The sequence below is a fragment of the Diceros bicornis genome, chromosome 6 (assembly GCF_020826845.1).
Source record: "Diceros bicornis minor isolate mBicDic1 chromosome 6, mDicBic1.mat.cur, whole genome shotgun sequence".
In the NCBI taxonomy this organism is placed as follows: Eukaryota; Metazoa; Chordata; class Mammalia; order Perissodactyla; family Rhinocerotidae; genus Diceros; species Diceros bicornis.
Window position 1 is genome coordinate 13,442,392 of NC_080745.1, and position 22,379 is coordinate 13,464,770.

General features: G+C 43.5%; 1 protein-coding gene across 1 annotated transcript; it reads left to right on the forward strand.

Moving 5' to 3' along the window:
• The first annotated feature begins 1,993 nt into the window (after positions 1-1,993).
• On the forward strand, positions 1,994-16,260 carry C6H10orf53 (chromosome 6 C10orf53 homolog). The gene is made up of 3 exons (XM_058542652.1): positions 1,994-2,090; positions 15,281-15,400; positions 16,102-16,260. The coding sequence occupies exons 1-3, from the start codon at positions 1,994-1,996 to the stop codon at positions 16,164-16,166; spliced, it is 282 nt and encodes a 93-aa protein (XP_058398635.1). The 3' UTR covers positions 16,167-16,260.
• The last annotated feature ends 6,119 nt before the right edge of the window (positions 16,261-22,379 follow it).

The following is a 22,379-nucleotide window of genomic DNA, read 5'->3' on the forward strand; positions in this document are numbered from 1 at the left end:
AACAAAGGTCAAGGTAGCTTATACAAAAATCAATATATAAAGGCCAATTTCATTGTATACACCAGCAACGAACAATAAAATCACAATACAATATACATGATTTACAAAAGACAGTAGCAATAAATCTAAAAAAAGACTTGAAGACTCATACACAGATAATTATAAACTGTATTGAAAGACACTGAAGAAGATCTAAATAAAGGAGAGCTATTTCAAGATCATGAATAGGAAGTCCTCAGAAAAATGTCAGTTTTCCCCAAATTGATCTCTAGATTCAATGCAACTCCAGCAAAACTCTCAACAGGGAAACTTCTGCTTCTGATAATGACAGACTAGTTAATTCAGACTAAGCTTCCTACAGAGGACATCTTTAAAAATCTGGCATATATTTTTTTTAAATCTTCTTGAAAATCATGAAAGAGCTAACTAGATCAAAACCAGGGACAGGATGAGAGTAGGTATAGCACTGGAGATGATTTTAGTCTAGGGCTATCTAGAGATCTTGAATATGCAAGCTAGAAGATGAGATACAATTTTTGAGCCTTTGAAGAGTTAGGCATATAAAAATTGTAGTCCAGCACCACCAAGGGGGAACCCTGGTAAGCCCATCCTCATTGGGCTAGAATCCTAAAGGAGTGTACCACAGGAAGGAGGATAAAATATAAATAAACCAGTCTCCACATGGACTGCAGCCAGTTTCAAGCCATCTGGACAGCTCAGAAAATCTCAAGCCCTGAAACTGTATTAAGATGATCCCAGGTTGCTGGTGCTACCAGGACCTGGCAAGAAATGAAAACGAAAAAAAAAAAAAAATCAGCCATAGAAGAAGATAACATCATCCTTGGCCTCAAATTGTTCCTACAAATAATTCTGCTAATACAGTGTCTAGTACACAGTTAAAGTAAACCAAGCACTCTAGGAGACAAGACAAAATGAGCAGAAACTGGCAGAAATAACAACAGAAACAGACAGATAGGGTCTCCAGACAGTGGAATTTTCAAACATACACTATAAAATAAGTATCTTTACTGTGATCAAGAAGATAAAGCCAAACCTAAAAAACTTGGCAAGAAACTGAAAACTATAAAAATATAGTGGCACAGCAGATTTGAAAAGGCACCAAACTAAAATTCTAGAATTGAAAAATAAATAACTGAAATGACCAACCAGATTGATGGTTTTAATAGCAGTTAAGACATGGCTGCAGAGAAATCAGTAAATTAGATTATAGGTAAAAATGAATGAATGAATGCACACATACATACATACAACCCCAAAAGAAGCATGGAAGAAAAAAGAGAAAAACACAGAAGAGAAGAGACATAAAGAATACAGTGAGAAGGTCTAACATCCATTTAACTAGAGTGCCTGAAAAGTAAGAAAATGGGACCGAAGCAATATGTGAAGAGATAATGGCTCAGATTTCTCCAAAAGCAGATGAAGGACTTCAATTCACACTTTAAAGAATCTCAACAAATTCCAGGCAAGATAAACAAAAAGAAATCTATACATAGACACTTTACAAGAGTTTCCAATCCATGCTACACCCCTGACTTGCCTGGGGAGGCTACATGTGCCCTCTCAGCCTCAGTTTTGTAAGTGCAAAATACAACCTACTTCATAGGGATGGTAAGATGATTAAATGATATAACACATGGAAAGTGCTCAGCATGTGGCCTGACACATACTTTCTGTAACTGGCTGTAAATGTTGGTTACTGTTATCATTAACATTTGCCATACCAGGTTGAAATCCCGTGTTTACCTGGCTGTGAGGGTCGTGAAAGCAAGTTGCCTCCCACCACCAGCCCACCAACACACCTTTCCGCAGCCCAGCGGTGGCCAAGCGATCAGGGCGCCTGGATCCTGAAGCTCCGCCCTGACCCGCCCTGGCCCCGCCCACTCGCGCGTGGCCCCGCCCATACGCAAAGGCGTGACGAGCAGTTGCCTAGCACTGTGCGTGCTGCGCTGTAGCCCCAGCAGGCGGCCGGGCCATGCCCAAGGCTGCCTTGGTCATCGCGCGGTATGGGCCGTACAGTGCTGTTGGCCTGTCCGTGGAGCACCGCACCTTCCGCCTGGAGGGCCTGCTCGGTGAGCCCCCAGGCACCTCAGCCTCTGGGTATCCGTGTAGACTGTGTCCTCTGCCTAGACCTCCTTGCTTCCTCAGACCCAGACCAAGTGCCACCTCCTCTGGAAAGTCTTCCCTGAGCCCCCACCACCCTAGGATGATTTAGCTGCTTCTGGCTTCCACTGCTTCAGTATAAGAGTGGGAACAAACATGCGCTGTGAGCCCAATGGGTGCCAGGCAGTTTACACAAATTACTTTAATAGAAAGTATTACATACCCTGCTTTACACATTGGGAAACTGAGGATCAGGAATATTAAGTGACTTTTCCAAGGTTATATGGCTGGCAAATGGCAGACAGTCTATCCCTTGATCATTTATTCATACAACAAATCTTTATTGAGCACCTAATATGTGTTGGACACTCTTCTAGGTACTGGGGCCACACTGGTGAACAAAGATATATGTCCTTGAAGTGACCTTCTCATTGCTGACTTGCAGTTGACAGTTGTGCCAAGCCTCGGACAGAAGAACATAATCAGAGTGGGACCTGCCACAGGTCATAACTGGAGGAGAAAGAGGAGAGATCTGGACAGGTTTATTTGCTGGAATTGCATTTGAGTTGAGCTTGAAAGAGTAAGGAGAAACTAACAGGGTAAAGAGAAGAAAGAGCATTCCAGGCAGAGGGACTAACATCTGCAAAGGCTAGAAGCATGAACAAATGATGTATTTGTTGAACTGATGGAGGGTGAGGCTGGACAGGTAGACAGGGCCAGATCCTGCAGGGCCATATGCAAGGTTTAGGTAGGGGGATGAAACTGTGGCTGCTCTGAGGAGAACAGAGTAGAGAGGGCCAAGAATGGAAGCAACAGACAAGTCAAGGGGCCAGTGGGGTGGTCCAGGGGAGAGAGAAGAGTAGCTCAGACCAGGACAGCCGTCAAGGGGTGGTGGTACCTTAAGCAAAGGCGATGGTACTCCCTGAGAGGATGGGGATGGGAGGCGAGGGTCGAGAGGATGTCCTCCGGATCTAGTCAGTGTCTGGCTTGAGCAAAGTGCTGATGGATGGAAATGCTCTGCACTAAAACTGAGAACACCAAAGATGGACCACAATTTGGAGGAACATGCTCATTTTGGACATATTAAACTTCACGTGTTTTCAGCCACATAGATGGAGGTAGGGAGTCGGCTCTGCAGTTCTGGAGGTCAGAGAAAAAGTCTGAGCTGGAGATACAAAGGTATGAGTCATTGACTTGGGGAGAACATATAGAATGAGAAGAGAGCCCAGGACTGAGTCTTCATAAACGCCATTATATGACCCAAACTCAGAATCTTCCAGGCAAAATGCTGTGGGAGTCCAGAGGACACAAAATCAACAATCAGGGAAGGCCTCCTGGAGGAGGTGGCATTTGAAGTCCAGTTTGGAGAATGGGTAGAATTTCAATCAGCAGAGAATGTTGCTTTCTCTGAGAGAACAGTTAATTGAGAAATTTCTGTTGTAAATAGCTCAGTGTTATTTGGTGATGCTTAAAATGTTCTGTGGTCTTGGCTAGGGACACTGCCTGAATAACTGACCCTTTGCTTCTTCCCCCTCTGATGAGCCCCACCCACCGACCCCTCACCTCACAAGCCACCTCTAGTTTATGTTCACTGAATGATGAGGCTCAGCAGCTACAGCATTTCTTTGAAAATAAGGTGGATCTTAGACTGCTGGGAAGGAATCTTCATTCAGGAGTTCTCGGAGCCTTTTCACTTCCTCTGTCTTTAGGCTTTTGACTTTTGCAGACATTTTTTCTTTGCTCCAGCCCTAGAGGCTACGAGCTCCTCCTGTCCAACCCAATCCCACATTTTCTGTCTTAGTTCAACTATTTCTTTTTTTTTGTATCTCTTTTCTATTGTGGGAAAATATATGTAACATAAAATTTGCCTTTTTAACCATTTTTAAGTGTACAATTCAGTGACGTGAATGACATTCAAAATGTTGTGCAGCCATCACCACTTCCTATTTCCAAAATGTTTCAATATTCCAAACAGAAACTCTGTACCCAGTAAGCAGTAACTCCCTATCACTCCCTCCCCCCAGCTCCTGCTAACTGCTAACCTACTGTCTCTATTACTTTGCCCATTCTAGATATTTTATGTAGGTAAAATCATACAATATTTGTCCTTTTGTATCTGGCTTATTCCACTTAGCATAATATTTTATTTTCGAGGTTCAGCTGTGTTGTAGCGTGTATTAGTACTTCATTCTTTTTTGTGGTCAAATAATATTCTGTTTGTGTGTCCATACCACATTTTGTTTATCCATTCATCTGTTGATGGGCACTTCAGTTGTTTCCACTGTCTGGTTATTGTGAATAATGCTGCTATGAACATTGGTGTTCATCTGAGTCCCTGTTTTCAATTTGGGGGGGATATATATCTAGGAGTGGAATTGCTGGGTCATATGGTAATTCTATGTTTAACTTTTTGAAGAACTCGCAAACTGCTTTCCACAGTAGCTGCACCATTTTACGTTCCCACCAGCAATGTACGAGGGTTCCAGTTTCTCCACATCCTTGCCAACACTTGTTCTTTTCTTTTTTGTTTTTTTAATTGTAGCCATCTTAGTAAGTGTGAAACAGAATCGCATTGTGGTTTTTATTTGCACTTCTCTGGTGACTAATGATGTTGAGCATCTTTTCCTGTGCTTATTGGCCATTGGTGTGTCTTCTTTGGAGAAATGTCTATTGAAATCCTTTGCGAATTATTTAATTGGACTGTTATTTTTGTTGTGGGCTTGGAAAAGTTCGTTATATATTCGGGATGCTAGACCTTTATAAGATATATGATTTGCAAATATTTTCTCTTTGTAGATTGTCTTTTCACTTTCTTAATAGTGTCCTTTGATACACAAAAGTTTTTAATTTTAAATAAGTTCAATTTTTCTCTTTTTCTTTTTGTTGCCTGTGCTTTTGGTATTTAAGAAATCATTGCCAAGTCTAAGGTCATGCAAATTTGCCCCTATGTTCTCTTCTAAGAGTTTTATGGTTTCTAAATTTAGATCTTTGATCCATTTGGAGTCTTTTATATATGGTGTAAGGTAAGGGTCCAACTTCATTCAAAAGATACTCATGTGGATATCCAGTTTTCCCAGTACTTTTTGTTAAAAATTGTTCTTTGCCCATTGAATGGTCCTGGCACTCTGTCAAAAATCAGTTGCCCATAGATGTGATGGTTTATTTCTGGCTCTCAGTTCTATTCATTTGGTCTATATGTTTATCCTTAAGACAGTATCACACTGTTTTGATTACTATAGCTTTGAGTAAGTTTTGAAATCAGGAAGTGTGAGTTCTTCAACGTTATTCTTTCTCAAGACTATTCGGGCTATTCTGGGTCCTTTGAAATTCCCTATGAATTTTAGCATGAGTTTTTCCATTTCTGCAAAAAAAAAAAACACCATTGGGATTTTGATAGAGATTGCATTGAATCTGTATAATGCTTTGGGAAGTATTGTCATCTTAACAATATTAAGTCTTTCAATCCAGGCACACGGGATGTCTTTCCATTTATTTAGGTCTTCTTTAATTTCTTTTAGTAATTTTTGTAGTTTTCAGTGAACAAGACTTGCACCTCCTTGATTAAATCTATTCCTAAGTGTTTTGTTCTTTTAGATGCTATTGTAGTTGGAATTGTTTTCTTAATTTCCTTTTCAGATTGCTTATTGCTAGTGTATAGAAGTACAACTGATTTTTGTGTGTTGATTTTGTGTCCTTCAACTTTGCTAACTTTGTTTATTAGCTCAAACAGTGTTTTTGTGGATTCTAGGGTTTTCTAGATATAACATCATGCCATCTGCAAATCGAGTTAGTTTTACTTTTTTCTTTCCAATTTGGATGCCTTTTATTTCTTTTTCTTGCCTAATTTCTCTGACTAGAACTTCCAATACGGTGTTGAATAGAAGTGGCAAAAGCAGGCATCGTTGTCTTGTCCCTGATTTTAGGGGAAAAGCTTTGAGCCCTTCTCCATTGAGTATGATGTTAGCTGTGGATGTTTCTCATATGGCCTTTGTCACGTTGAGAAAGTTTCCTTCTCTTCTTAGTTTGATTAGAGTTTTATCGTGAGAGAATGTTGGATTTTGTCAAATTCTTTTTCTAAATCAATTGAGATGATTATGTGTTTTTGTTTCCTTCATTCTATTAATGAGGTATATTACATTTATTGATTTTTATATGTTGGGCCACCTTGTATTCCTGGGATAAATCCCACTTGGTTATGGAGTGTAATTCTTTTACTATGCTAGCTACGGAATTCAGTTTGCTAGTTTTTTGTTGAGGATTTTGCGTCAATATTCATGAGGAATATTGGTCAGTAGTTTTCTTTTCTTATGGTGTCTTTGTCTACCTTTGGTATCAGAATAATGCTTGCCTCATAGAATGAATTTGCAAGTATTCCCTTCTCTTCAATTTTTGGAAGAGTTTAAGAAGGATTAGTGTTAATTCTTCTTTAAATATTTGTTAGAATTCACCAGTAAGGCCATCTGGTCCTGGGCTTTTCTTTATTGGGAGGTTTTTGAGTATTGATTCACTCTCCTTATTAGTTCATAGGTCTGTTCAGATTTTCTGTTTCTTCTTGAGTCTGTTTTGGTAGTCTGTGTGTTTCTAGGAATTTGTCCATTTCATCTAGGTTTTCCAATTTGTTGATGTATAGTTAATAGTATTCTTTTATAATCCTTTTTATTTCTGTAAAATCAGTTGTAATGTCCCCTCTTTCAACGATTATTTTAGTTATTTGAGTCTTCTCCCTTTTGACTTAGTATAGCTAAAAGCTTGTCAATTTTGTCGATCTGTTCAAAGAACCAGCTTTGGGTTTCGTCGATTTTCTCTATTGTTTTTCTATTTTCTGTTTTGTTTATCTCCACTCTAATCTTTATTATTTAGTTCCTTCTGCTAGCTTTGGGTTTGGTTTGCTCTTAGTTTTCTAGTTCCTTAAGCTGTACAGTTATATCATTGACTTGAGACCTTCTTTTTTAGTGTAGGCATTTATAGCTATAAATTTCCCTCTGTGCGGCGCTTTCACTACATCCTGTAAGGTTTTGTTGTTGTTTTTTTTTGGTGAGGAAGATCAGCCCTGTGCTAACATCTGCCAATCCTCCTCTTTTTGCTGAGGAAGACTGGCCCTGGGGTAACATCCATGCCCATCTTCCTCCACTTTATATGAGACGCTGCCACAACACGGTTTGCCAAGCAGTGCGTCAGTGCGTGCCCGGGATCTGAACTGGCGATCCCCAGGTCTCCGAAGCAGAGCGCGCGCACTTAACCACTTGCGCCACCGGGCTGGCCCCATGCATCTTGCAAGTTTTGACATGTTGTGTTTTTCTTTTCATTCCTCTCAAGATATTTTCTAATTTCCCTTATGATTTCTTCTTTGACCCATTGGTTGCTTAGTATATTGTTTAATTTCCAAATATTTGTAGATTTTTCCAGATTTCCTTCTGTTATTGATTTCTAGTTTCATTCCATTGTGGGAAGAAAAGATACTTTTTAAGATTTAATTCTTTTAAAATTTATCTAGACTTCTTTAGTGGCCTAAAATATGGTCTATTCTGGAGAATGTCCCATGCACACTTGAGAAGAATATATGCTCTGCCTTTGGTAGAATGTTCTATTTATATGTGTTAGGTCTACTTGGTTTATAATGCTGTCCAAGTACTCTATTTCCTTATTGATAGTCTGTCTAGATGTTCTATCCATTAGAACATATAGCAGTGTTCTGTTTCAGTGAAAGTGATGAAAGGGATGTATCAAAGTGATACTTTGAAAGTGATGTATCAAAGTCTCCAACAATTAATGTAAAACTATTTCCCCCTTCAATTGTGCCGATTTTTGCTTTATAAATTCTGGGGCTCTGTCGTTAGCTGTGTATATATTTATAATTGCTATTCTTCTCGATGGATTGGAACTTTTATTAATATATAATGTCCTTCTTTGGCTCTTGTAAACTTTTTGAGTTAAAATCTAGTTTGTCTGGAAATAATATAGATAACTTGGCTCTCTTTTGGTTGTTGTTTGCATGGAATATTTTTTTCCATCTTTTCACTTTCAACCACTTTGTGTCTTTGTATCTAGAGTGAGTCTCTAGTAGACAGCATATAAATAGATTGTGCTTTTTTATCCATTATGCCAATCTCTGCCTTTTAACTGGAGAGTTTAATCCATTTACATTTAAAGTAACTACTGATAAGGAGAGACTTACTTCTGCCATTTAGCTATTTGTTGTCTGTATGTCTTATTTTATTTTTGTTCCTCAATTCCTCTGTTACTGACTTTTTTTAATTTAGTTGATTTTTTGTAATGTACTATTTTGATTCCATTTTCCTTTCTTTTTCAGTATATTTTTACATTATTTTCTTAATGGTTACTTTAGGGATTACAATAAACATCCTAAACTTATAACAACCTAGTTTAAATAATATCAACTTAATTTTCACTAGTATGCAAACAACCTGCTCCTATATACTCTGTCCCTCTCCCTTTATATTGTTATTGCCATAGATTACATCTTTATACATTGTGTGCCCATTAACATAGCTTTATAATTATTGTATTGTTCATTTGCCTTTTAAATCATATAGGGAAAAAAGAGGAGTTACAATCCAAAAGTGCACTAACAGTTGCTTTTGTGATTACCTCTGTAGCTCCCTTTATCAGTGTCCTTTAGTTCTTCGTATGGCTCCATGTTATTCTCTAGTGTTCTTTCATTTTAGCCTGTTGGCTCTACTCGTCACCTCTCCTTGGTCACTTGTCTCCTGCTTACATTCTTGGCACTATTGGCAGAGAGATGGCCTGAGCAGATATTGAGCACAAGGGCTCTGAAGTCCAATCGATCTGGTTTTGAATTGGTCTCCACTGTTTAGTAGCTGTGTGGCCAAAGTCAAGATCAAGTCATTTTTACCTTTCTGAGCCTCAGTTTACTTATTGGTAAAATGGGAGAGAATCTCTGTGTCACTGATGTGAGAATCCAATGTGAAAATGTGTGTAGAGTCATGAACACTATACTCGCACATAGTAAGTGCTTAACAAGCCTTAGCTCTTATTATTCTAGGGGAAGGAGTCCCTAGGAAGGGGAGGAAGGAGTAGCTTGGGGCATGTTGGGGAGCAGCAAGCAGTTGGGTCTAGCTAGAGGATGGTGTGCAGCAAGAGAGTCAGGCCTGTTTTACTCTTGGCAATGGGGAGCCAGTGAAGTTTCTTGAGCTAAAGAATGATGAGATCAAGGTTGTGCTTTAAGAGGCTAATTCTGAAGGAAGAGATTTGGGAATAAGTTGGAGAAAATAATTATTAAGAAACACTGAGGTTAGAAATCACATTCGGGAGTTGAGGAGAAAGACAAAAGCAAATTTGAGTCAGAAGTAGTTATGACTTTAAATGACATCTATATGCTGATGACTCCATCTTATATCTCCAATCAGGACCTCTCATTGTCATTGGGTTGTTTAGTAGGCATCTCAGACTAATACATCCAAAATTTCTAAACTGGCCTCGTAATACTCGCCCCCATACCAACCCCTCCTGCATTCTTCCCATCTCGGTTCGTAGCAGCTCCATTCTTTCAGTTACTGAGGCCAAAAACCTTGCAGGATCTTTCTCTCCTCTCCTTCCCTCAAACTCCTCATTTAGTCTAGCAGCACCTCCTTTTGGCTCTATCTTCAAAGCATCCAGACAGAATTCAACCACTTCTCACCCTCCCTCCCACTCTCCACCTCTTTGTCCAAGCCACCATCATCTCCTGCCTGGATCACTGCCCCGGCCTCCTCACCAAGCTCCCTGTGACCATCTTTGTCCCCCCTGCAGTCTGTTCTCAGCACCAAAGCCAGGGGGAGTCATTAAACCTGAGTCAGAGCATGACCTGTGCCTCCAAGAACATTCCAGTGGCTCCCAGCTCACTCAAGGTAGAAGCCAAAGGCTTACAGTGGCCTACCAGACTCCTAGTGACCTCCCTGAGCTCATTTCCTCCCATCGCTACTTACCCTCTGCCCTCATCACCCTGCTCCAGCCACACCCGCCTCCTCGCTGACCCTTGAACGCTCCCTGCACTTTCACCTCGGGGCTTGGCAGTTGCTCCACCGGGAATGATCCTTCCCCAGATTCCTGCCCGATCTTCATTCTTCACTCTCTCTCAGCCTTCGGGTGTCAACACTTCCGTCTGCCTTCCTCTTCCTTATCTCCCTTTCCTCTTCTATTTCTTCTTAATGCTCATAAGTATCTAACATAAGATATATTTCACCTATTTACCTTGTTATCCATCTCTCCTACTGGGATGTATGCTTCAGGGGAGCAGGGAGTCTTGTCTCTTCTGTTCTCTGCTGTGTCCCACTGTCTGGAATTGTGCCTGGCACATCTTAAAGATCGATAAATATTAGTTAAAATGAACCTGCATGGAGCTGAATGCTGGAACCACAGGAGGTGAGACTGCAGAGGAAGCAAGAAAAGACAGAACCGGACAGATGGCAGAAATTGGCAGTGGTCCCTCTGAGGGGCACAGAGGTAGGAGAGAACCTGGAGGCACAGGAGGCAAGTGAGATGAGAATTTCAAGAAGAAAATCGCTAATGGGCACCAAACTGTTAAGCAGGAGTTAGCTCTAGAAAAAGATGAATTTACGGTTGATGAAGGACATAGAAAAAGAGTGTTCTCAAAGACTTGTGATGGGAGGGTAAATTGGCACAGTAACTTTTGAGGGCAACTTGGCAGTGTCTTAAAATGTAACCACATATTGTACAATGCAGCTGTTCCATTTCTCAGTTTCTTCCATATATATATAAGATATATTCGCAAATGTACAGGGAGGCATGCCCGTGAGTGTTTTCTGCAGCATTCTTGGTGACAGTGAAAAATTGGAAACAACCAGAAAAAGGAATGGCTGCATAAATTACAGTACATCCGTCACGTGGAATGCAGTGCAGCAGATCTATGCATATTGACAGGGCTAGATCACCACGACATCGTGTTCAGGAACTGAAGCATGTGCCTGAATTCCATGTATGCTATGAAGCCGCTTCCATTGAAAAAGACAAAGGGAAGGGGAGGGAGAAGAATTACGGGTGATTTTAAAAATTTTGTCCTTTACTTTTCAATAATTTTTAAGATTTTTTAAAAATCATGGGTCTGCATTACATTTACAATCTGATAAAATTTTAAACTTTAAAATGTATTTTTTTTTTTACCAGCAAAAGTATTTTAAAGGAGCAAGAAAGGCGATAGGTCAGAGAGTCAATCTGTTAGGAGGGTTGGGGGGAAGCGGGTGAGCCATTGAATGCGCTGATGGCTCTTCACCTCTGAGAGCGCGGGTTCGGGAGAAGGTGGGCTGAAAGCTCCGACTGCAGGAGGTAAAGGAGTGGGTAGAGACGAGGAAGCAAAGGGCACAGACAGCTCTTCCCACTGTAGGGGAGGGGAGGGCATATTTTGAGCTCAAGGGGAGAATTTTTATGGTTGAAGGAGACTTAAGTAGTGCAAAGTATCAGCAGGTGGTTGATTTTCCAAGTCAGCTTTGCATATCCCTGAATGATAATGCATTTAATACTGGCAGCCAACATTCACTGAGGGCCGAGGACAAATGCCAGGCTGTTAGCAGAAGCCAAGTAAGGAGCATCTGCTCCCCCCTCTCTGTCCCACACTCCACCCACCACTTTAGACCCAACAGAGCCACCATAACAAGCACAGAGGGGTGCATTAACAGGCCCTCACCTGTGAAATATGCATCTGAATTCTAAGTGTTTCTTTAAAAATTATAGCCCTTTATCATTTCCTGAAGCCCTGCTGGTTTTGGAAATATGCCTGATCTTTCGTGAACTTCCTATGCCTTAAGCAATCTGAAAAGTTTTGTTCTTTATTACCCACAAATTATAATAGCTCAGCAAAAATGTCTCTGCTCTGGCCTCAATACTGATGAAACTAAACCAACTAACACTTAATAAAAAGTTAGTAATTTCCCTGGCTATGGTTGCTCCTTGCCTGCTGTACATAAGTCTCCCAGATGACTCACTAGAAGGAACTAGAAAGAATTGAAAATGACACATAAAAAGAGAATCCGCCCTTATTTAGCTAAACCACTCTGTGTGTCATCCTCCGTCCCTAGCTATGCATTAGCTGCACACATTAATTGGCATTGGCATTGCGTCTGTGCCCAGCAGAGGAGGGGAGATGCCTGTCTGTCTCTTTGCCTTGACTTCCTAACCAGCAGCATTTAAATCATTCACAGATGGTGCCCAGTTCCGCCAGCACTGAGAGGAGGGAGGCTTTTCTGTGTCCCTTCAGTTTACCCAGATCCCCCTTGAAGAATGAGGTGCCACTTCAAAGAGGCAGGCGTTCTGCGGGTGGCCTTACAGCTTCTGGTTGATTTATGCTGGAGTTTAGCCACTGCCTTTGCAAAGACTTTGTTGCATGGAGTATATTTATCTGACCTTTCTTTGAGTAGACAGCCCCATAGCAGCTCATAGGAAAAATGGGTCCTCCATGGAGAGAGGTGGCATTTGGATGAGCTGCAGGAATTCTGGTGCTTCACCGAGTTTGATCCCTTAAGCCTGCACTGGCTGCCCTAGAGCTGGGCTCAACACGTCCTGGACTGATGAGAAGGGAGGGGGCAGGCTTCTTGAGGGTGAGTGTACAATGTAGCCTCTGAGGTGGCTTATTGCTTTAATGGGAATCAGACTTAGGTCACTCAGGGTCCAAAAGAGTCATTGGAGGTTCCCAGCGCCATTATGAGCTGCTTTATTCAACAAACTGTATTAACACTGGGCACCTGGGACAGATTATCGTCAATGAGGGAGATGCACGCCCTTTAAAGGCCCCATGCTTTGCGACTGTACAGAAGGTAAAGTGAGGAGTGGTATGCTCTCTTAAGAGGATTTCTTCCTGTTGGACCCTGTTTGCTGAGATATGAGGCAGAACCCCATTATTCAGCACATCCACCTCCATAGGATGGGTGATTCAGTGGATCAAATCCTGTTTCTTAGATACAGCTTGCCATGAAAGAGTACCACTGTTCTCATAAAACAAATCCCAAACCCAGATGCTACTTGGGCATGAGGCTCGGTCAGACCGGGTCCTGCAGGGAAAGCGTCACGGCCGGCTGCGGGGTGCACACCTTCCCGGGGCTCCTCCTGCAGAGCCCCTCCTCACTTACACTGCGGTCACAGGGACCAGCCCCAGACAGAACCTGCACCCTCTTTCGCTCCAGAACCCCAGGCCTTAGAGAGTTGGTGTTGGTTGTTAGTAGGATAGAGGCAGCCCCATGCCCCCAGAGGTGAGGTGTAAGGTGGGAGTGGAGAAGCTATTCTGTTCCCGATTTATTCCTGTCAAGTTGAAGTACATTTCCCAGGAATGTCTTCAGACAATGTAAAGCCAAGGTCTTGGAGACCGAATTGCCTCCTACCTACCCACTTGCAGCTTTGCCCTCTCCAGCTACACCTCCCCTCCCCTGAGGGGACACTGCTGGGGGCGTGTATGATCCCCAGAAATCTCTGCCTATGGACTGCCTTTACGCTTCCTAGACAATCCACTGGCCATTCCAAACTGGATGCATTTCTTCATTTAAACAAGTCACTGGTCCAAGACGAGTGCCTTCCTCCAAAGATGTTTAAGAACAAGACACTTAAATAGGATACAATAGCATAAATATGCCAAAGAAAAGATGCGGGTGTTCTGTAGAGAGAGGCTTTAGCTGATGCAAGGTCAATTAGGGCCACCACTGGGTGCCCAAGGAGCGCTATCTTGTTAATGGAGATCCTCGCTGAGTTGCTTTCTGAAGTTCCTTTCCAGAAGTGAAATTAAAATCATGCAATTAAAATGTTCACAGTTGGGGCTGGATGTTCTTGAACTGATTGAAAGATGAAGTGGACACACCAACATTTTGAAACAGCAATTGTCTCTGTAATTAAATGCAATTAACTGACATAACTGTCTGCTTTTCTCCTGTAAGACTGATTGAAATGCTAAGACTTAAAAACATGTCCCCCACTAGATTTCATTTTCCATCCTAACCAAAATTCTCACTGGTGTATGAAGACTGCCAAAGGTGGTGATTTCACACACCAACTCTAACACAATGTTATAGGGTGAACATAGCAAGAAAACCAGGGAGAAACATGTTGGAGAAAATCGAACCCCAGGCTGTTCAATGCCCATCATTTCTCCTAAATCTGTATACTCTCGCATTTCCATAATAGAGAATAAATCTAGCCACTTTTCTGTAGCTGATCTTTAGGGAAGGAGCCATTGAATTAAGTAATAACCAAAATGCAGATTCCAGAGGTGAGAAAAAAGCTTAGTCCTTTAGCTTTTAAAAAAAAACCTTTTTTTCTGATTATTATAGAAGATCTGGAAAATGCTAAAAGAATAAAGAGAAAAAAAGTTTCTCATAATCTTACCACAGAGAGATAACCACTGGGTATTTTCTTCTTTTTTCCTATTACGTATACATATTTTAATTAATATTGAATATATATTTTAATATATGCTATATATGTACCCTGATTTTTTTGCTTATATTACAAGTATTTATCTTGCTAGTAAAGAAATTCATAAACATGTTTTTGAAATGTCCAAATAAAATCTCATCATGTGGACTTACCACCATTTACTTGGCCATCCTCTTACTAGTGGGCACATAAGTTATTCACAGTATTTTGCTATTATAATACTACAGAAAGGAACCTCTTGTCACAAAAATCTGCCTGTATTTCTGATATTTTTCTTAGGAAGCTTTCTTATAAGTACAATTTCCTGGGCCAGAGATTAGAATCATTTTTTAATTCTAATTTTTTTTAAAGCTTTTGAGGTTTTTGGCACGTACTGCCAAACTGCCCTCCAGAAAGGTGACCAATTTATGTTTCCATCAGCAAAGTAAGAAGTTACCTAATTTGTTGCATCCCCTCCAACATTGAGTATCGTCTCTATAAGGAAAGCTAAAAAACTCTTCCTAGAAAAGCTCATATTTTAACAGATCATGTGGCTCGGGGGCAAATCACAACCAAATCCTGAATTGCTCAGGCCTCTGGCTGTGCTTCCCAGCAAAGGTGAGGGCACATGGGGACCAGCACCAGGCAGGTGCCACCAGGGCGCTTGAGTTACAGCCGTGATCAACTGGCCTGCAGACCAGCTGCTGTCATCCATGAGGATGTCTGCACATCTGCTTAACTTGGAGTCTGTTCCCATTTCACTCACATGCTTCTCCATCTTTTCCAGCTGTGTTGGCGGAAGATGGACACCAGGTCATCCTAGAGAAGGTGGAAGACTGGAACACGGTAGAACTCGTGGTGAATGAGGAAGTTGTCTTCCACTGCAACATCAAAGACTTGGAGTTTGGTAAGTTGGGAACTTGCAGTTCCAACCAGCGTTTTGCCTTCTCTGAGGCACTTCAGTTTCTAGTTGAAGTGCTGAGTGTGTCATGCTGAAATTCATATTGGGTTTGTTTCTGAGTCTTAAATTCTTACTTAAAGCCCTGTGCTCTGTGGCACATGAATGATCGCATCCTAGACCGCGCACAGTAAGGTGCTAGAGGCTCTGGGCTTCTTCCCGGAACACTGGAAACAGAAGAGGGAACAGAAAGAAAATGAATTTTTAGCCCTAGGATTCAAATGATATGACGGGAATTTAGGGATAATAGGTTTTTTGGGTTTTTTCTTTCTTTTTTTTTTTTTTGCCCTTTAATAATATGTGTTTTATTATATTTGCCTTCAAAATGGTTTGTTTCCATTTGATTATTCTATCTAGGCTTGCTAAGAAAATTAGAGCCGATATGCCAGCAGTGCATGGCCTTATCAGCAGCATTCTAAGAATTTCTTTGCCCTGGAGACCTTCTGGTCTGGAAGGCTGGCATTATGCATCCCTCACTCTGCTCAAAAGTACAGCTTTTGCAATCCACTAATACTTTACTAAAGGCTAGTTAAAAATTTACATGCCTGTGTACTTTGAAAATGCTCTCCTAGTGGAAGCTGTACATACATCTTACATGACATGAAATTGTATATAAAGCTGACCAAAAAAAATTATCTCTGTTTCCCTAGGAGGTGATGGTAAACTAGACCCACTGTGCAAAGAGGCCAGGATAGCCGTGCTAAACGCCTGCTGATCTCCTCATCGGGACAGGCCTGTCAAGTCAACAGAACAACAGCTGTCTCCGGCTATCCTGGGATGCAAACAAAAGCGGCCATTCTGGGCCTGGATGCTGGACTCTACCAGTCAGAACGCGGCGACAGCAGCCTGCCCCTCAGCCTGCTGTCGGTTTCTCACCTGGCTGCGAGGACACGGGGCCCACAAAAATAATCAAACCACATCATTTGCTCATCTCTCAATCTCTACCCATAGGGAGAGCCCTCCAATATCAGGTACGCATTGAGCTGAAGGAAATAATAAAATGCAATCTAATAACAAAGCACCATCCCTTCCTAATAACGCATAGTTGCCAGAAGCATCTGAGATTCCATTCTGTAGTAAGCGAAGAGCAAGGAAGAGGGAAAATTAAAGATGGGCAGGAGAGGGGAGGGTGGGGGAAGGGAGAACAGTGGCCTTTGAAAATCTGAAGCCAAAGTTAATGTCAGTATTTGGAAACCTGGCTATTCCTGCAGATTTATTTCTTATTCCCAATGGAATAATATTTAAAATGCTAATATACAATTACCTAAAGTCAAATCTTCAGTCATTCTCTTTAAAACAAGAAAATTATCTGCCTTCCAACAGGCTGTTCTGAAGAGGGCCTGAAAGAGGCCAGGGCAGGAGGGTAAAGTGGCTCCCCTGTCCCTCTGGAGGAAAACACAGCCCCGCGGAGTTAAGGAAGGTTTTTGATTATGGTCAGTGTAAAAATCAGCCTTGTCAAACGATGTTCTTTCTACTTTCACGTCCTATGCACCAAACTGTAGCATATATTCTTGGCTATAGAGTAAAGGAGAGGAGAGAAATGCATATATTGATCTAAGGACATTAAATGTGAAGTCATGGTAAGAAGACATCATACCTTTTAGAAGAAAGACGAATTCCTTCACAGAAGACTCTTGGCGCCGTGTTGAAAGAGAAGGGCTCTCAGAGCCTCCAGGAGGCCGCCAGCCAGCCCTGAGCCCACATCCCTGTGGGAGGCGGCCACCCTGCTCCCTGCGGCTTCACTGCACCTAGGGAGCCATCCTTCCCATTGCTGCAGGCAGCCTCAGACCCCCCTGCGCCCCAGAACTTTAAAGGCCTCTGGGACTCGATGAAACCACTTGTGCAAGTTCTTTCTTGAGCATGATGAAATAGGGGATATAATTTTGATTTTCAGCCCAAGCTTCATTTATCAGATTTCCTTCAGAGATTACGAATCACTTAGGACTCTTTGGAAATATTTAATCATCCTTACTGAGAACCGGAGGCTAAAAAAATTCTTCTTCTTGGTGTCTGGTTTTTCACACATCTTTAGTAACCCTAGATTTAGTCCCTTTTTCTCAAAGACCACTTTAAGTTATAATATATGTAGCATTCTGTCTTTGTTTTCATATAAACATTTTACTACAAGAGAAATTTCATTATTTTCATTATACTAAAATGGGAAAATACAGATAAAGTATAAATTTGCTAACATTTGGTATATTTCAATTTGGGTTTCTTCTATTCATGTCTGAATATTCATAAGGAGGTAGACATATATAGAAATTGAGTTCACCAATTTAGGATCACATTGTATGTACCCAGTTATGTATCTTTTTTTTTAACTTAACATGTTTATGTTGAGACTCTTCCCATGTGACTAAAACATTTGCTGACTGTCTAAGAATTCTATCCTGAATCAGGAAATTTCTTCCTCCTTGAACGGTGATTCCCATCAAAACTTTTTCTGCTGAGAAATAAAATTGCAAGCTTTCCCATCTGCATTTGCTGCAGTAACTTTAGCTCTAAGGACTGTAGACGCTCCTCAGGCTGTGCAGCCTCAGTGTTGAACTGGGACAATGGCTCCACTCGGCAACCATCTTGCCCTCCTCCGACACACCTCCCTGAGCCTGTATTTGTGCTGTCGGAGCAGACCCAGCACCACCACCACCACCGGGACCTGCTCTCCTTCTCTCCATGACCAGAGCAGAAGGGCGAGACGAGATTGCTCACGGATTCCAAGAAAAACCCAAGTGCATAAAGCTTCTGGGAGATGCCTGTGCCCAGGGTGCTGTGTTCCAGTTTAGATCAGAGTTAAATGATGTATGAGTCAGCATTACTGGAAAAAGTCACAGGGGTCCCTCTGGGTGGCAGGCTTGGAGAGGTGAGTGGCGTGGGTGGAAGGAGGAGGCCTGCAGGACTATCATTTCTTCCACATGGTAAAGGTTTTCAGTGGTGGAACTGATTTTTACTTTGCATGTGAGTCTGTGTGTGTGTGTGTGTGTGTGTGTGTGTGTGTGTTTATAAGTTTTGGGGGGGTTACTTTTCAAATAAACATTTAAAATAAAATCAAGGATTCGACATAGAGGTCATCCGTCCATGTGACCTAGCCCTTCTCTGTCACTGATTACGAAGAGCTTTCTCTTTGGAAATGTAATCATTTTTTTGGTCTAAAGAAATGTGCCATCATTCTTCTCCTCTGCCTCCCTGTGTCTTATGTCTTCTTGAACATTTGTCTTCCTGCGGGGAAACAGGAAACACGGCTTGCTCCCAATTGAAGGCAAAAGTGCTCTGTGTTTCAACAAGCTAGACATTCGGGTGCCTTTTAACGCTTTTAAAATGCCACTTAATTAAATCACATTTTAAGTTTTGTAAGATGCCAAATCAATTTCATTGTATTGGAACATGTAAAGAAAGTGTCTTTTTAGAATAGAATTATAAGCAGAGCTCTATCTTATTAGTTTTTAAATGTAATTTGAAATCTCTAAGCTTTTTTCATCTAGTTTTAAAATTTTAAAAGAATGGAGATTATTAGGGGCCTCCCCGGGCTCGCTGCCTAGGGCCTCACTGGCTGTACCTGCTCTCTTGGTGCGTTCACCCTTCAAAACCTTGACACACAAAGCTTGTGACAAGGTCATATATAAGATAACTGTATTAAAAATCAGTTCCCTAGGTCACTGTCTCCTGCCGAGACACCTGTGCAGTGAGGGGATGAGGAGGACCTCAAAGGATGAGCTGCTCCCTTTGGAAGCAAAGGCTGCTCCCCTGGACACATAGTCCGGGGTAAGTGACACTAGGACTTGATACTCAAATCCCCCACATCAGACATGCATCCCCAGCTTGTGGGCTTTGTGGGCTCCACGAGGGAGAACATGTCAGGTGACAATGTATGTACACCCTGCGCGTGCCAAGCTTCCGGGAGAAACACACAGTTGGCCAAATCCAGGTGTAACACAAGAAAATGCTAGCCCAGGTCATTGGCATAAGGCATGGAGAAATTTCCTTCCCAAACGGCTTGAACGTTTCATGGAAAAGAGTCTATTTGTGGTTATTTGGGTAGTAGTGTGATCAGGTGCTCCAGTCCTGGCTGTGAGCTCATGTTCTGACTCAGGAGGGGCAACCTGAATTCTCCTCCATGCGGGCCAGAGCTTACCCTCCATGAGGCCACAGTGTCGGGGCCGGGCAGGCTGAGAGGCACTGAGCTGGGAAAAGGAAAGAACAGAGCAGATAGCATAATGACTGCCCATGGAGCCTGGCCTCGTGGGGGACACCGTGGGGAGTGGGGGGTGGGATGGCCTGGCCTCGTGGGGGACACCGTGGGGAGGAAGGGTGGGATGGCCTGGCCTCGTGGGGGACACCGTGGGGAGGAGGGGTGGGATGGCCTGGCCTCGTGGGGGACACCGTGGGGAGGAAGGGTGGGATGGCCTGGCCTCATGGGGGACACCGTGGGGAGGAGGGGTGGGATGGCCTGGCCTTGTGGGGGACACCGTGGGGAGTGGGGGGTGGGATGGCCTGGCCTTGTGGGGGACACTGTGGGGAGGAGGGGTGGGATGGCCTGGCCTTGTGGGGGACACTGTGGGGAGTGGGGGGTGGGATGGCCTGGCCTTGTGGGGGACACCATGGGGAGGAGGGGTGGGATGGCCTGGCCTTGTGGGGGACACCATGGGGAGGAGGGGTGGGATGGCCTGGCCTTGTGGGGGACACTGTGGGGAGGAGGGGTGGGATGGCCTGGCCTTGTGGGGGACACTGTGGGGAGTGGGGGGTGGGATGGCCTGGCCTTGTGGGGGACACCATGGGGAGGAGGGGTGGGATGGCCTGGCCTTGTGGGGGACACTGTGGGGAGGAGGGGTGGGATGGCCTGGCCTTGTGGGGGACACTGTGGGGAGTGGGGGCTGGGAAGGCCTTGCAGAGCAGGTGCCCCAGCTTAGATGTGGGGGTGCTGCTGCGACTCGACTCAGGGACGACGCTGCTGCCGTGCAGGAGGAGGCAGGCCTGATGGTATCAATCTTCTGAAGTTTTCCAGAAGGGCCAGAAATCTGGATTTTTATTTGAAACTTTTGGTTTTAAAATGGTGGTTTAATTTTTTGAAAAATACAATGCCAACCACAAAACAAAAAGCAAAACCAAAACCACCACATCTGGCTCACCAGGAGAATACTCATCCATTCCTGTTTGCCTGGACCACTCACTTTATACCTTTGTCTGGGTGCCACTACCCCACAAATGACGAGGTCACACTTCCCATGAGGCCAGCCCTCCTGTCTACACAGTGGTGTGTGTCAACTACTCTCTGTCTCATGAAACCGCTTGACCCAACCATTTGGTTATGTAAATGGAAAGCAAAGACTCTGCAGATCTCTGAAATGAAGACATTTGAGAAGCTGAGCCTCCAAAAAGCCCTGTTGTTCTCTGTGGTCAGGTACAAGGGGGCCCAGTTGTAGGCAGAGCTGCATCCCCCAGATCACGTTCCTGATGGGAAATTCTCCTTCTCTGAGGTGTTGGACGACATTGGCCTGCACAGTTACAGACCTTTTGAAAATGTGTGTTCCTGTTTGAGTGGCAGGAAGAGGTCAAGAGTGGAGACCCAGAAGACTAAAGAAGAATGCTAAGTCCCAACCCTCTTCACATGGGAGTAACAGGTTGGGGGAAGCTCAGTCCAGACTGTCTTACTGATGCCTGCAATATATAATATTTAAGACCAGAAACTTCTGGCTCCTTCAAGGAATGCACTGATGTTGCAGTCTCTTGTCAGCAGACTCTGGGCCCCACTGCCATGCTCTGATTTAATGAATCTGGGATGGGACCCAGGAATCTGCATTTTACCATGTGCTTCAGCTGATTCCAATGCATGTGGGCCATCTGAGAAAAGTGGCACTGGGGAGTCAGGGCAAGACCACAACCTTAGAGGGAGAGATAGGGATTCCCCTGTGCAGGGAATGGAGTTGCCCTCCCTCAGTCATCTTGGGCAGGGATGGGAAGGCTACCCCTAGACAGGTCTAATGGGATGTTGCTTCCCTCTGGGCCTCATGTTTTTGGGCCTGGATTCCAAGGAGCTTAGGAGGGCTTGGGAATCCTCCTGGGCTGTGAGAGAGGCTGGTCTCCAGAGCAGGGAGGTAGGTTAGGAGTTAGGCTGGGAAGTGTCTGTGGCTGGTACCCCATGAGTGTGCCCAATTACCCCCAGAGCCTCCAGCAAGCCCTTGACATCTGAGCTGTGATGTGGGGACTTAAGGGAGGGATCTACTCTTCTTCTCAGTCTGTGTCTACTCTTGGGCAGGAGGAAAGGACAAGGGGGAAGAGAATATAGCCCCAAGGTGAGCACAGCAGCAGAGGCCTTAGAAGGAACCTGCTGGAGGTGACTCCAGGCAATATGGAAGAAAGCCCCCCAGAGCCCAGTGCAGTGTGGGAGACCAGTGGGGTGCACCAGAGAAGAGTGTCCAGAGAAGAGTGTGCACTTGGTTCTGCTTCTCTGGAGAAGTCTGACTAATACAAAAGTCTAGACCGTGGCCGCTCCTCAGTCACCAGAGACTCCAACTCCATCTACCTCACCACTCCACCATCGCCATCTTAGCATGGAGCCTCCTGGTCCATGATGGCTAATGAGTTGCAGCCATCAGGTTTTGCAAGAAGCCAGAGGAGGAAGGGGCAAGAAGAAGGGGTTGCTCTTTCCTTTTAAGTAGAATTCTCAGAAGCCCCACATGATTCTCCATTTACATGGCCAAACCTAGCTACAAAAGGGACTGGGAAATGGAGATATTCAGCCATGCAGCGATGTGCACTAAACATCTTGTTACTAATGAAGACGGGAAGGATGGCTACTGTGAGGCGATTAGAAGCCTCAGCCACGGGCTGGCACACAGCGGAAGCTCAGAGGATGTCTGCTGTATGTATTAAAGGAGGCTCAGTCATCACTGGAGGCTTTCCATGCCTGGTCTTGTGAAAACCTAATTTT